The 14,841-nt window shown below is 49.8% G+C and overlaps 2 protein-coding genes across 2 annotated transcripts; both read right to left on the reverse strand.

The window, feature by feature from the left end:
* Nucleotides 1-248: 248 nt before the first annotated feature.
* Nucleotides 249-3,723, reverse strand: clcA (putative C6 finger domain protein; the record flags this gene model as incomplete). The annotated part of the gene is made up of 5 exons (XM_057111976.1): nt 249-489; nt 555-1,104; nt 1,159-2,927; nt 2,979-3,091; nt 3,148-3,723. The coding sequence occupies 5 exons, from the start codon at nt 3,721-3,723 to the stop codon at nt 249-251; spliced, it is 3,249 nt and encodes a 1,082-aa protein (XP_056976713.1).
* Nucleotides 3,724-11,790: 8,067 nt separating this feature from the next.
* Nucleotides 11,791-14,449, reverse strand: N7484_001557 (DUF3824 domain-containing protein; the record flags this gene model as incomplete). The annotated part of the gene is made up of 4 exons (XM_057111977.1): nt 11,791-12,242; nt 12,305-12,664; nt 12,736-14,064; nt 14,191-14,449. The coding sequence occupies 4 exons, from the start codon at nt 14,447-14,449 to the stop codon at nt 11,791-11,793; spliced, it is 2,400 nt and encodes a 799-aa protein (XP_056976714.1).
* Between the last annotated feature and the right edge of the window lie 392 nt (nt 14,450-14,841).

The raw sequence follows: 14,841 nt of genomic DNA on the forward strand, positions 1-14,841 counted from the left end.
CGGCCACACTGGTATCCCCACTTAGAGCATATATCCATGAAATTAGGCCGCGTATCAGAGCCACCAAAAATGCAAAAACAAGTCCACCCAAGTTGGGATCGAAAAGTGTCCACTAACTCAAGAAATAAGGGTATATTGGGGTGGATGTGTGAAGATGCGATCACTCCATTGTACACCGTAGGCCGCTGTGGGCTAAAACTGAAAAAAAACATAGAACAAAGAATATAACAGAATAATAACTCGAACAATCATGGCCACGCTTCTGGTAGTGGATCAACTGCCGCATTAGGCTGGAAAGTCTTTTCGAAAATCTTCTCGTAAATCTCTGTCAAGATCCTGGCATCGGCTCGGAGTGTTGGCGAGATATGCTGGCTACGTAACAGGAAATGGATTGTTCGTCGGAGGAGTCGCTCTAAAAGTGATGCGTCGACGAGGTCACTGAGACTGGATTTGTAAGTCGCTGACAGGACTAGCATGTTACCGAATTGTCTGGAGGGGGGGAAAAAAGCGTTAGTTGGATCTTCCCTTGCGTGTACGATACGATCTGAACTCACGCGTGAGCGGTTCCAAAGATATTTGTCACCACAAGGCGGTCTTCGATTCTATCAAAAGCCTGTGTGCTCTGGATCGCAGACTCGATACAGGCCTTACAGGCCTGGCGGAGTTGCGGTGGAAGATCACGGTACTTCACAGTGGGTTTAAGCAACCCATTCGGGAAGTATTTTGAAGCATCATTTGGTGTGCTAGTCATATCACTCATGATGCGTGTCATGGGTTGGGCCCGGGGATTCTGAGTCATAGATGGTGACATCTGCTGGGATGAGGTGTTTGCGGAGCTGGTGGGGGAATCCACAGAGGCTTCCACGCGACGTCCATCCACCCGCGCACCATGCTGACCGTAGTGAAGAGCGTGGTATAATAGTGGTCGATGAATGATGTACCGAGCTCCATAATACTTTGCTCTCATACGAGCAGTATTGATTTCAGTAGCTGGTGGGTCAGAGTCACTCCACGTCATAGAATCTGGAAGGCTGGTGCGCCAAAGGTCGAGGTTCACACTAAGAGCTTTCTGCACGCTTGATGACCACCGCTTTTCGTCGGCTTCTATTTAGGGGTGAGTAAAGATCACATCAAAAGACACTCACACAGGAAACTCACTTTCAACTTTGTACAGGTCGGTGTGAACACGATTGAGAACCTTGCGGAGATGGATTTGCGCGGAGTAGAAGAACATCAGCATGGGATCTGGTGACATAATCCCACCTGGGACCATGGTGTGTTTCCCCTTGGGAATAGTGATCCGACCCTCGGATCGTGAGATCCCACTAGCAGGAATGTCGAGCTCCGCGAGGAGATCACTCTCGAGTTGTAGACAGGTCCAGTAGGCGAAGTTGTACATGTCTTTCACATGGCCCTCTTCCAGCCTCTCATACCGCCGCTGTCGCACAAGAACTTGACAAGCACGAGCAGCCTGGGAAATCCAGCCATGACTTTGGAAAGGGTGAGCCAGTTGTCCAGCATATAGACCAGCAAGCAAGCCTGCGTGTACGTGTTCCAGCTCTACTCCTCCTTGCAGAGGACCCAAGATTTGCGTAGCATATCCGTAAAGAGCCAATCCCGGAATGACCTGGAGATTTTTGACTTTGCCATACTCATTTTGAGAGGTGGAGATGTGTCGCCTTGAAAGGTTGATCCCGGTAGTGTCCTTTCCTGCCGTGGACGAAAATGACGAGGCTGCGCTTTGGGCGGTATTGGTGTATGATGGCGGAATGAGTATGTCTGAATCGGCGGGGGAGAGGCCTGCGTACGATTGCGTGCCGTTCGCTTTTTGCACACTTTGTGGTAAAGGAAGCGAGGGAGCAGGAATGTACTGGTCCATATAGCTGCCCTTGTCGTCTGTGATCGGCCCTGGTACCGGTGACTTGGCCTCGCAAATAGCTCCCAGGGCAAAGACCAACAAAATCACAGCGGTATCAATGTTCTTGCCAACGCGGGGTCGAGAAGTCGGAGCAGTAGGGTCAACAGAAGCACCTCGTACACCATCCATGTCATCATAGGAACGTTTCCGCTTAGCACCTGGGTTGTCCCGGCACATGGTATTCATTCGGTCCCGTTCATAGGGGCTGGGACAATAGATCCGACAAAATTCATCGATTTGACGTGTCAATACTGATGGGTCGAGGAATGGATGAAGCCTATGCAGATGAGTAAGGTAACTCCGGTAGTAGCGATCTGCGGTGTGCGCATCGAGGCGTAATAGGCCATGTCGGTCGATTTCTGCGTCCAAGTCATGTGCTGCTCCTCCGCCCTGGACTATGGAAATTCCATCTTCGGTCAAACCCTTACGGTCCCAGTTGTTGATAGCAGAAGCCAGTTGTGTATCGTCAGCGGTGTACGAATTCTCACCCTGTCCATAGATACTAGTGAGACCACGTCTCTCTTCTAATATCATCACATAATCCGCATCGTATTTGTGCGGACTGAGAAGTCCTTGAATGGAGGGCCACATCAGAAGCTTGTGTGCCGCAGTTGTGTGCTCCACAGGAATGGACAACTCGCCCTCGCCGTCATCTTTTTTCAAATCATCAGCGAGGGCTGGAATATCATCTGCCGGTAATCCTGGAGGCGGAAAAGATGTACTCTCGTTAGGGATCTCCGGCTTTGTCAGTTGAGACTCAACCTTAAAAGACTGTTCAAGCAAGTGTGGTTGGTGATTCGCTTTTTGTATAGGGATGCCCAAGAGAAGCTTTATGTTGTGGTCCAAGCTGTCCAGCTTCCTGCTGAGCTCCTCTCGCATCGATTCTACCCTGTTTTCCACTTTTGCAGTCGATACGTCCAATTTCGAGTTCTGGTGATCAAAGTTGTCCTGAGTATTGTCCTGGAATTTATCGATCCTATCGAGGAGTACTTGAGCTCCCTTATCTTGCCTGTGGAAAAGTCAGTATTTGATCACATCACCATTTCGGAAGGAGACAGACTTGTGCGGCGGCACTTCCTTGTACACGCAAGAGAGGCTATTTTCTTTGCAGTGGCTACAAGCCGGTCGTCCTTCATCGCATTTGGCTTTCCTTGCGCGACATTGATCGCATGCCTTGATCTTGTCAGCAAATGCTATTTCTTTCCTTGGGCATAATATAAGAAACTGACTTGTGTCGCTCGAGCCGCCTTACGCTGTTGTTGCTGGCGGGCTCCAAATGCAGGGTTCTGCGCGTACCCTGGGTCATAAGAAAACGATGCGCCAACGGGGACTTGTGCAGCTGGTGAAACGTAGTGTGGTGCATGGGCCGGCACAGAGATGGGCGGGGTCGATTCACTAGGTATAGATCCTTCGTTGGATTGATAACTCATACGTGCGCGATAGTCCGCCGGAGCAGACTGTGGCGAAGCCTCATGCGGGGATCCATTGATCGGTGGGCGATATCCGGTGTGTATGGGACCCGGCTCCGGAAGACCTTGACGTGGTGAAGGTGCTGGCAGACCATTGCTAATTCCATTTGGCATACTATTTGGGCGGCCATAAGGTCCATCTTCCGGAAGCTGGGGTAGCTGGCGGCTTGGATTGACGGGAAATCCTGGTGGGGGATGCGGGTGGGCTTGCGCGGACAAACGACGTGGCTCCTGGGCATCGTAGGGCGGAGGGGGAGGGTATGGCGCGCGATATGCACCCTCATAGACCCCATGCGGACCCGGGGCATGGTGGCCCTCAGTTTGTAAGCGATTCATGGGGGGGAATATGCCAAGGTCACGTCTGAGTCGTTGTCAAATAGGATCTGAAACTGGTGTCAGGCGCATTCATCTTCAGGCACCAATAAGACCGGCGCTTTTTGAGGAGTGTTGGTACCGTTATTCAGAAGCAATATAGCTTGATGATCCACCGCTTAGGCACACATGACGGAGTTGCGACTAGAACCTGGGGGACGAGGACGGAGTGGAGGGGAAGCTTTCGATGTCGCGCGCAAGAGGAAGCTTGGAAGCTCCGCGTTGACCTGTGGCAGTATGCGGGTATGCCGATTAGAAACCGGAACACGTTCTGTTCTTTTGTTCTTTTTCTTTGTTCTTCGGAAGATTAGGTCGCAAAAATGGGCTCACGCCGAAGTGGATTCGGTGTTGGAGAGCTTTCTTTGTACGGAGGAACCGGGGGTGGCGCGGCTAGAAACAGAGAAAGAATCAGATACTGTCGAGATCGGACCAGGGGCGCTTTTTCTAAGATCGTACAGAAAAAACAAGAAATCAAATAAAACCAAGGCTCCACCGTATCAGATAGATCGCAGGTTGAAAGTACAGAAAGTACAGAAGAAAAGAGTTTGGGTAAAGACCAGAAGGAGGGGTGTATCGTATCCGTACCATGGACCTGAGAGTGGATACGCGACTGGTATGGTAACGCGGTGACGTACCTGGGACTTGTGATCTGCCTTCAAATTAACAGGGGCCTGTGATGTAGCTAAGCCAAGCTGTCGGGTCGATCAAGTGTCTTCAAGGCTTAGGGGGATCCGAAAACGAGGTTCCAGTTACTCGGGACTCGAGAAGGAAGGAAAAGAGAAAATATAACTGGGGAGGGGATGGATAATTAATCGTATAATTACGGAGATCGACACATCTTGTGAGCTGTTTGCCCCTCCCTGGATTGCTCTCCCTTCATGTAGGATCCTCGCAGAGAGTTTCTCACATAGAGAAGGCTCGTCCAGATCGGTGTACAGTTCTTTCGTTATAAAGTAGCTGTTGAAAGTCGACAGGTCTCCCGTTTCTTACTCTTGGTTTCCATCTTGGGTTTTTTTTTTTTTTTTTTTTCCGTCTGTTTTCTGTTTTCTGTTTTCTGTTTTCTGTTTTCTGTTTTCTGTTTTCTGTTTTTGTTTCTCTTTTTTCTTTTTCCTTTCCTTTTTTTCTTTTTTAATTTGCCTCCCGAATGACAAGTGGGTCTCACTGGGTACTCAGCTGGGGAAATGCATTAGGAGAGAAAAACCAATTCGGAATTAGCAAAATATTATGATCTTAACATATGTACTCAGCCACGGTTGTCTAGCCCCATTGATTCATTCTAAATTAAAGACCAGTTCTTCAGCCAGACAGCTTTTTGAGGCTAGGCTCTCACCCTGCTGCGGTCTTCCTCCGTTCTCCCGGTAATCTTACGCTATGAGAAGTTTCAGGAAGTTCGTCCCGGAGGATCTCCGCGTGTGGGGACCACAGGGAAATCATAGCTGAATTGCTAGCAGCGTAAAGAGGCCCGATGACGCTTAACAAGACAGGGATCGTTTCCCAGGAGCCTAGTTCTCGGGAAATCTTAACACTCGTCCATCTTGTCAATTGTGTCCGCGCCACTGGAGTCTATCGCTGCCAATTCCTCGCGATCAGACAACCTATACTGGTAGCCCATATCGGCCCAAGCACTGGAGGTTTAATTCACTTGCAAGGGGCGTCAAACAACGTCCTGTGTGGCAAACTCTATTGGACTGATTTGAACCATCAGGGTCCACTCAGATCGGCGTTCTCGAAAACATTTGGTTCGAAATTTAGAACACCGGGAGAATGGTGTAGATCAAGGTCAACATGAGCTGAAACGCGTGTGGTGGGAAGGGTATTGTAATTACCAGGCACACCCGCACTGATCCACGGGAATTAACCAGAGGTGACATTTTTGACAGGTGTACCGTACCACATTGCTATAACATATGATCCGGGCCTACTTATTTTTACTCCAGTGGGATCCCAAGTGTGCGGAGCGAAACGGCCTAATCACTCCCCGTGAAGATTCCATGGAAGCGCTAGAACTTGGGGATAAAAAACCCCCGGCTATGGATACACCGCAGGAAATGACTTCATGGGCGATGTGGGTATGCTTCATACCAATCACCGATGTCCCATCCCCGAATGATATCAGACCGCAACATTCAAAAGACCCAACAACCGAAAATTCAATTTTGAAATAAAAACCCGCACAAGTGGAAGGACAACAGTAGCACAGAACCTTGGTCCCGGGGATCATCACGATTTTTTTCTTTTCTTTTTTTCTCGGCCCGTTGGAACGAGTCCAACGCGGGGCAGGATGAATTCCATTCTTTGCTTCTTTCAACCGTTTACGCGCGCTGTCATCATGTCCGGATTTAATAGACTGTTGGTCATCCAGTCAGAAAGCAGGATTGTGTGGTGGAGTCGATGATGGACATGATACCCGCATTCGCGGCTGGTTACAGTACAATAGTTCTGACTCGGCCCGTCTTGGGTTTGTGGAGAACTCCATCCAGTCCCTGTGGGAAAAAGAAATTAAGGCCAAATCAAATTATCAATCAACCGATCCTAGTTTGGGGCTCACCTGTACTGTGCGAGATAAGATGTGAGGTGGGTTTGTTATTGGTAAGTCTTTGATTCTCATCATTCGTCACTTTACCTTAAGAGGCTGTACAGCGCCCAATCTCTAAATTGTAGACTTCCCCATCCTCCCAATTCCGATATAGTAAGGCAACAAACACTTGCCTTATCTTTCCACGATCGAATTTTTCAGATCTCTATGTTCCTCTCCGCTGGGCCCGGTTGGGCGCATCCTGCCCGAAATTTAGTGTTGGGCCCCAACCCCAGAACACACTAGACCGGACCGGTGTACGGTATATTGATGTACTATCACATAAGCCCCGTTTAAAATACACCCAGGTACCAGCGCCAGGACCGATACAAGAAAGTACGCATCGAATTTGCAATATTCACGCTTGCAAATCCATCCGGTCTGAAGCCGACTCAGGGACACGGTTGGATAAGAATGAAACTAGTGACCAGTACGTACGCTCTTCTGTGCTCTGCACGCCATGCAGGATACAGTGTTTACGCATCTAGCGATGATAGAGTTTAGTAGGGGACCAACTCGGTAATGCAAGGGATAAGCCCTCTACGTAGGGCGAAATCTGGAGATTCATTCCGCAGATTCAACAAATGCAAAGTCCATTTGAAACGGCATGAAAAAAAAAAAAATTTTGAAAGAAAAAAGTCCGCGGAGATAGTTCGCCAACTGGAGTGATGCAGTGCGGCTAGAACCGGACATATCGACATGAGTGTTTTTCATCCTGCTTGGACTCCTTCCGATGCCGTTCATGACCTGGTGCATGCACAGGTACGTTGTATGATGTATGGATTCTGGCATTCTATCATCCGTAGACACCAGACACACTGATATGCAGGTGAAGTCTCCACTGCATGTCCAATGAGCTACAGGTATGGGGCTCACAAGACTGGTGGAATGCGTGCCGATGCAGCAGATGATCATCTTTCGCACAGGCATTTCCGCAGGTCTACGATATAGGTATGCTACATAGCACAAGTCCATAGCCGCGGGATGTCACATTAGATCTTGATGGCGGTAGGGGTTGGATGCGCGACGCCCAAAGCAGGTCTCAAGTCCTAGCGTCAATACCAAGACAGGAGATATGCTGCTGGATCTACAATACTGCGGTAGTGGCGGTCGACGATGCAGATGATTATAGCTATGAATGTTGTCCAGAAGAACACTTTGAACAGGGATGTGCTGGTCATGACAAATCTCTCCAGAGATCCTTGTAAGTGCAAGTCACAAAAGTCGGAATTCTCATCTCGGCTTTCCTGCTGTCCATGGTGTATGGGATTGCTCCCCAGACCCCATACTCCACCCCCAAGGGGGCCATGCCAGTCGCGACGATCGCCCCAGAAAGTCTTGGAAGGAATCTCTGGATCCAACCCCCGCATGGAAGTGTATCTCCGTATGGCATGAAGGTTCAGATTCAGATTCAGATTCAGATCCCGGCATACCGGAGAGTGGAGAGCTACGCGTCAAATGACTGACCAATGTCAAAGGAGATGGAGCCATGCAACCGTCCATCGACCATGATTATCAACATCTTGATCGGCGATGCGGACCTCTGATTCGCTTTTCGAATAGATCGGATGTCGGCTCAACCTGAGGTTGGATAATTCTAGACCCTGGAGCGACGTGTAGTCTTCTGTCTGCCAACTTTTTCCCTGAGAATCATTAGTCATGACAGCGGGTTCGACCTTGTTTTCTTCCGAGCTTTGTGATTGATGGAATGGAATTTGCTGCGCCCAGGCAGAGTGCATGACAGACATATCAAATAAACATCAAATGAAATGAATACAAGACATTGGTTTCAATTTCTCCATCGTGCAGGCCACTCTTTCTCCCTGATTTCTTGCAGCTAACACGGTCGTGTACTGTATCCTTGAAATACAATTTCATCGAAAATGTGATATGTAAAAATGGTACAGCGCAGGAACTCGCGACATCTGGTTGGTTCTGACGACATTTTTCTTTTTTGATCCCCGTTGCCTTACCGGAGGGGAAATTGACAGGTCGTACGGGCCCGATATAGCAAGTTTCATGTTTATCCAATGAGATCCTTGGGGCATATCGTCCCCACGTGGTCCATAATCCATGTGGCCAAAGACACCGACTAGAGCATTTGATTGACGTGATCCGTGCGGTTAGAATGTATACAAATCTAGGACAAACTGCTCAGTACAAGATTCTCCTGTTCTCACGCACCTAACTGAGCCCTGGCGCCTTCGATTAGGGTTTTTGCATATCAGCCTCCTTACACTGCAGCCCCTTGAGGCGTGAAGAACCAGCAACAGGGTCAAGGATTTAGGCTCACAAGAACGGCTGGTCTGTTCACTCTACTGCAAGGGGAACCATAATAAAATGGGAAACTGAGTCGGGGATCTTGCAGGCACCCTAGCGGAGAACCTGTGCGGCATCAAGATTGCAACTCGAGTTGCAGAATCAAAACAAACAAAGATCCACTGGGTTGGAAATCGGGTACTTGCTTGGAGTTGGCCATTGGTCCAGTCATGCTTTTATAATTTTTAATAAACCTTTCTCTATGAGCCGCCCTTGACTGGTTTTTTTGCATCGCACCTTGCCGAAGTGGAGAATGGGGAGAAGTTCAAATTCAAACCCAAACCCAAACCCAGACCCGGCTCGAGGGCACACTAGAGCCCGCCTCCCGGGGCTTCCAAACCCGCGGGTACAAGATTCACGCAAGTCATCATCGGGTTGGATCCGCTGGGATTCTGTTCTAATTCTGACTTCAGTACTATAGGGAGTGATGCAAATTTCGCGCTTAACGTCCTGTCAACGATGTTGCAGCTTTCCCTTGATTTTTCCCCCATTCCCTACTGTAGAACGCACATGGCGTTTGCAAAAGTACGAACTATTCCCATTCTGACCCTTGTCCGGGCATGAGCTCGTCATTGTTCCACATGGCAGCCCGTCCTTCGTAAGGGAAGGGCTCGAGCATGGTGCTTTGGAAGATCAGACATTCGAGTCAAACAAAAGTACAAGAAAAGATTGTGATCCCCAATTTCGTAATGAGGCGAATTGTTACTGTAACATCGCCCCCCTTTTCCTCGTGTCAATTTCAAACTGGACTGAGCTGATTGTCAAAAGTCCAGTGAACTCGATGGTTCGCGCAGTGGCTTACTTGCTGTGATATACATGCAGAAGTCGCTCGGGAGTTGGCATCGGTTGAAATCGGGTGGTTGATTTCAATCAAACAGTACTCTCTGTGCCAGTGCGTTGTTTGAGGCTTGTTCTCGGTAATAATACTCCGTGGACAAAGTCATGAAGATTGCCAAACATGAAATTATCTTTGGTACAAGCTACATGCGTGGCCTTGATTTAGCCCCCGATGCTTCAACATAAACTGGGCAAACCCGGTCCTCAGAATACATAAACATGATGCAGCAGATCTATCTCGACGATTAGGCTTTCCAAAAGGAGAAGAAATTGACCGGTAGTTTTGAAGCTTGCCTATGCATCGCAATTGTACTCAATGCATCAACCCCTCTTAGAGAAAAACCTACTTCCAGGGGTCTGATATCACAACTGCATTGTAAGCGATCTTCGCCTGACCCGAGCACAAGGAACGTACGGGGAGAAATCAGAACAGACCGCCGGTCGCGATAAGCGAACCCCGTACAGTGGAAAGTTACGGGGGGAATCCATCCACGTGCCCCACATCCCTCTGTATTTTTTGTACATTTGGCCTTCTCTAGTCCGTAGCCTTCGTGTTCTCCCAATGAAACCCCCTATCTCACACTGGATCTCTTAATCAACCCGAGCAAAAAGTACCAACAAATCCCAAATCCAGGATCCCGGTCCATAGCTCAGAACCCAAGCCCTAAAGTCATCGGACAATAGTGCTCAGCAAGAGGTCTGGGCGCAACCAACCCCCTCCCATCACCCACTCCACCCCACCGACTCGCCAGTTCGAGCACTCACCAAACTGATTCATCACATTTTCCGCGTGAGATCTGCGATCATGGCCGCCTGTTGGCCGAACAAGGCCGGCTATGTACACCCGACATGTACAGGATCTATTTAGGGACAGCTTTTTCCAACCCGTGCCGCCGTTACAGTCACTTATTCACGGAGATTTTGATTTCTCGCTTGCAGAGCCGATTGAATCTGACTTTGGCCTGGCATGGCTGATATGCTTATTGGGAGATCGAGGTGAGTGGTGGGAGTATGATGTACCATACTTTTGGGTGGGTTTGGGGTGATGGAACGTGTCACTAGGTACTTTTGGTTGAAAATTGGGGTCGACTCTGGGTTTGCGTTTTTCAGATACCGTATGTTTGAATGTACAGTATGTATTTGTGCAAATATTGGGTACAGTTTGCGAGTCAGGACTTCTACAAGCTGTTTCTGGCTATGTGAAACAGGATAAAGTCGGTGAGTGAGGCTTTTATTTGGATGAGACATGCAGCCACACTGTCACCTTCACTTTGGTGAGAGCTTGTCATTTGTCTCGAGTATAATCGTTCAAGGAGAATTAGGGCGCGCATATAACATTGAAGCTTTATTCTAGAACATATGGCAAGACCACTATATATTTTGGTAGCTAATCTCATCAATGCAAACCTCTTCGCTTTCGGCGCCTTTTACACCTAATCCATCTACGCCGTTCTAGACAACTGGAGGTATTGAGACCTAGCTCGATACTGACATGTCTAGATGGTTCCATGTTGTTTCATTCAAGCAAATTAGTTGTCGGAGACAAAATTGGGTTCTTGTGCTACATGCCAATGCAACCTGAGTCTAAAACTGGTTCTTTAATTCAACTACCCTGGTAGATGTTAGGTCATATCATGACGCTATACCTCATACATAAAAAGCATGTGTTTCATTTTGAAACACATGTATTCCAGTAGGTATCCGAGCCTTCAATGTAACTAGGATCTAGGGAAGTCGCTCGATTTATGAAGATGCAGGTATCTAGAACCCTCTGGAGGACTATAGGTAGATGGCAGGTGCTCAGGTGGCAGGTGAATCTTGAAAGTTTCCAAGGTTCAAGGCTCTTCCTCCAGCTAGCAATGCTTCACAGGTGATTTAGATACTCAACCTTGAAGTCCTGGAGACCCTGATAAGGAGGCATCGGATTGAACCTCCTGGGGAGCCCAAGAACGCTTACATTTATTGAGACAAGATGTAAAGAAAAAATAACAAAAAAAAAAGAAAAAGTAAGATCATTGTGCTATATGAGCATTGGAATTCATAATTCGTAATCGTTGAGCGCAGCATCAGGTCATAATAAAAAAAAAATGTACCAAGGAAATAAAGGCAAATAGGTAAAAGATACAAAAACATTGCAAGCTGACCAAGAGCACAACGATCAAGGGGCATCACAGTGGGGACAAAGAATAGATGGAAGCCTGCCTAAACACAAAAAGACATAGCACCAGATCCGGAAATCTTTTTTTTTTATCCATGACCAAGCCCCAAACCTCTCGAGAACAAAGAAAAATCACAACCGTCTAGAATAGGACCTTTGTGAACCGATTGATAAAGTCCTCGATCTTTGCGACAGTAGGATCATCTTCTTTTTCCTTGAGCAGACGACCTTTTCTATCGAATCGCTCAGGGAGTTCAATCGTCGAGTCGGAGTCTTGCTCTTGGGTTTTGTATGGTTTTAAACTGGCTGAAGAATGGCGCTGGGAGTTCGCATGACCGGGGTAGTGACTAGGGGAACGGGCATGGGACATAGGGGGATGAGGCACAGAAGAGGAGCGTCGGGGACGGTGGCGTTGATGATTACGTCCATCTTCAATGGTGGAGTCACTGTCCTCCGTTTCATAGCCGGGATCAGTGAGTTGCCCATTATCTGAATCCAGATTGAATGAGACGGATTTAGATGCAGGCGATTCACTTTGGCTGCGAGGTCGCGGTAAAGAATTCGCTTTGCCTATTTGGGACTCATTGGCTAGACCTACAAGATAACATGTTAGCTTTACTGTGCCTTGCGGTCCAGACCCGCTTTAATGAACCCACCATCGTACGTGTGGTGATCAGTGGGTAGGGTGGAGCGCTGCTGGGCACTCACATTCTCATCAACCCTCCTTGGCCGTGGGGCATACTGCTCGGTTCCTGGACCTGGTGCTCCGTAGTTGTATGGCTGAGGCTGCGGTGCTGCACCGGGGGGAGGTGGGTAGTCCGCCGGATTGTATGCATTAGGTGGAGGCGTCTGATTCAAGTTTGTCGTGGATCCTGGAGGCGGGGGAAAGCTATTGGTGTTGGGGTAGTAGTTGGCTGGAGGCTCCTGGTAGTTGGGGCCGGGACGAGGTGAAGCAGGGTAAGGCTCTGGATCATAAGACTCCTCGTAGGGATCGTGGTGAATAACGTTATCATACCCTGCAGGTCTGTCAGTATGGTAACTTCAAGGTTGACGTGACTGTAAATGGCAGGATTTTAAACGAACTTACGAGCCCTATCTTGTTCCCGTTCAGCCTTCTTCCGCTCCCGAGATTGGGAGTATCTGTGTGCGGCATAACCCAAGCCGGTAGCACCAAGTGCGGCTCCAGCTATGTCTCGCGAACGACTGCGGTGTTTTCTGTGTCGACGACGGGATCCCCGATCTGAGCCGGAGGAGCTGTCATTGCGCCGGCCACCACGGCTGCGGCTGCGGCTGCGGCTGCGGCTCCGGCGACGGCTGTATTCTCCACCATCCGAGTAGTAAGGAGCATCTGCACCGGTTGGAGCACCGTAGTAGTGCTCAGCAGGAATGCTGCCAGTGACAGGGTCTTTCCCGTACTCGATCAAGCCTGCAGAGTCGCGCGTTGGGTCAGGGTAAGCGCTGTCAGGGGCCCCACGGCTGAGAGATCTGCCTGATCGACTTGTCCCACGACTTCTTGACCCATTACCTTCCTTCTCGGCCTTCTTCTTCTCCCAGAGGCCAGTAGCAGCTGCGGTTCCCAGGCCGGCGGCAACCACAGGAAGCGCCTGTCTTAGTCGGCTGTGGGAGCGCTCGCCTTTGCGAGAACGAGATTTGCTTCGGTGATGCTCCACGAGTCCTGCAACAGCCGCACCAGCCAAGCCAGCGCCTGCGATGTGCTTGTTGCGCTGAGACGCGCTGCTCGCGTCGTCCTTGTCTGCGCGAAGGCTGCTGCGGGCTCGAGAACGGGAACGGGTACGAGAGCGGCTGCGACGCTCATCTGTGCTCTTTTTGTTTCGCAAAGCCGCGACACCGGCGGCAATTGCCGCAGCACCTAAGCCAACCTCCATCAAGGTCTTTGCGCGGGAGTGGGAGTGAGAGCGACTGCGGCTACGACTGCGACGTCCATGGCTGTGGTGGCTGTGACGGTGAGAAGAACGATCATCGTCGAATGAGCGAGCGCGGTGTCGACTACGGCTCTTGCTGCGGTAGTAATCACGGACATGCGAGGCTGCATTGACAGCCACTGCACCCAATGCACCAGCACCAGCTGTCTTTACAGCGTGGCCCATACCATGGCTGACTTCCTCGCCTTCACGCTTGCGGTGGCTGCGAAACAGCTCTGCTGCACCAGCACCGACCAAGGCGCCTTCTGCCAGGTGGCGACGATGATGGGGGTGGTCGCCATCGTAAGTGCGGGTCTCTTCGTGATAGTAGTAATCATCATCGCTGCTATAGTCGGTCCGACCACGGCGACGGCTGACCTGCGAGACCGAATCGCCCGGACTGAGATCTCGGCGGGAATGGCGGTCATCCACACGGCGGCGGTAGTACTCTTCGTCTACGTCGTACTCAGACTGGCGGGGGCTGACGTAGCGGGCTGCATGATCATATTTAGTGAGTTGTTGAGCGTGACTAGAAGGGCGTGAAAACCGGCTGTCCGGGTGTGTTGGGTGCCCGAAGGGCCTGGTGTGATGGCTGAAGACTGTAGGCTGAAAAGACTCACGTTCATAATACTCTCGCTCATAGCGACGAACAGGTGGCTCATACTCGACATCTCTTTCGTAGCGCTGAATCGACACAGGTTCCTCGCGTTCTGTTTTGCGCCGAATGACCAGCTCATGGTCTCCGTAGGAATCGTCCCGACTCATCATGAATTCTCGTCGGTCATCTCTTTCATCGGATGGAATGACGTAACGCTTGATAGTGACGTTGCGATCATCATAATCGCGGTCGCGCTCACGCTCTCTATAGACGTACGACATGGGAAGTGCAACAGGTATGAGGAAATGAGGGGCTGTGTAAATTGGGATGATGAGAGAAACAGTTGAAACTTCAGGAGTGACTCTAGAAGCAGTGAGGGGCAGAAGCGGGAGGAAAGATGCAATGCAGGGAATTGGAGGGGGCGCAGATAAGTGGGGTGGGCAGGGCTGTGATCGACTAGCGTATGATGTCGGCAGGAATACGGGGCGGACACAGTCGAAGGATCCGATTGGCACTTCTCTTCCAGAAGGCAATCGAAGGCAATGATCCAAGACAAAGGTGCGTAGGGCAGAACAGCGGAGCCTATTGTTTTAGGTCTGAGGCTCTGAAGATTTTCTGGCGGATTTTGGCGTTGCGTTCTGAGAAGTTGTCTTGACCGGCAGGCAACACTCAA

This window comes from Penicillium longicatenatum (genome assembly GCF_028827895.1).
Source record: "Penicillium longicatenatum strain IBT 33135 chromosome Unknown contig_1_segment0_segment0, whole genome shotgun sequence".
Classification (NCBI taxonomy): Eukaryota; Fungi; Ascomycota; class Eurotiomycetes; order Eurotiales; family Aspergillaceae; genus Penicillium; species Penicillium longicatenatum.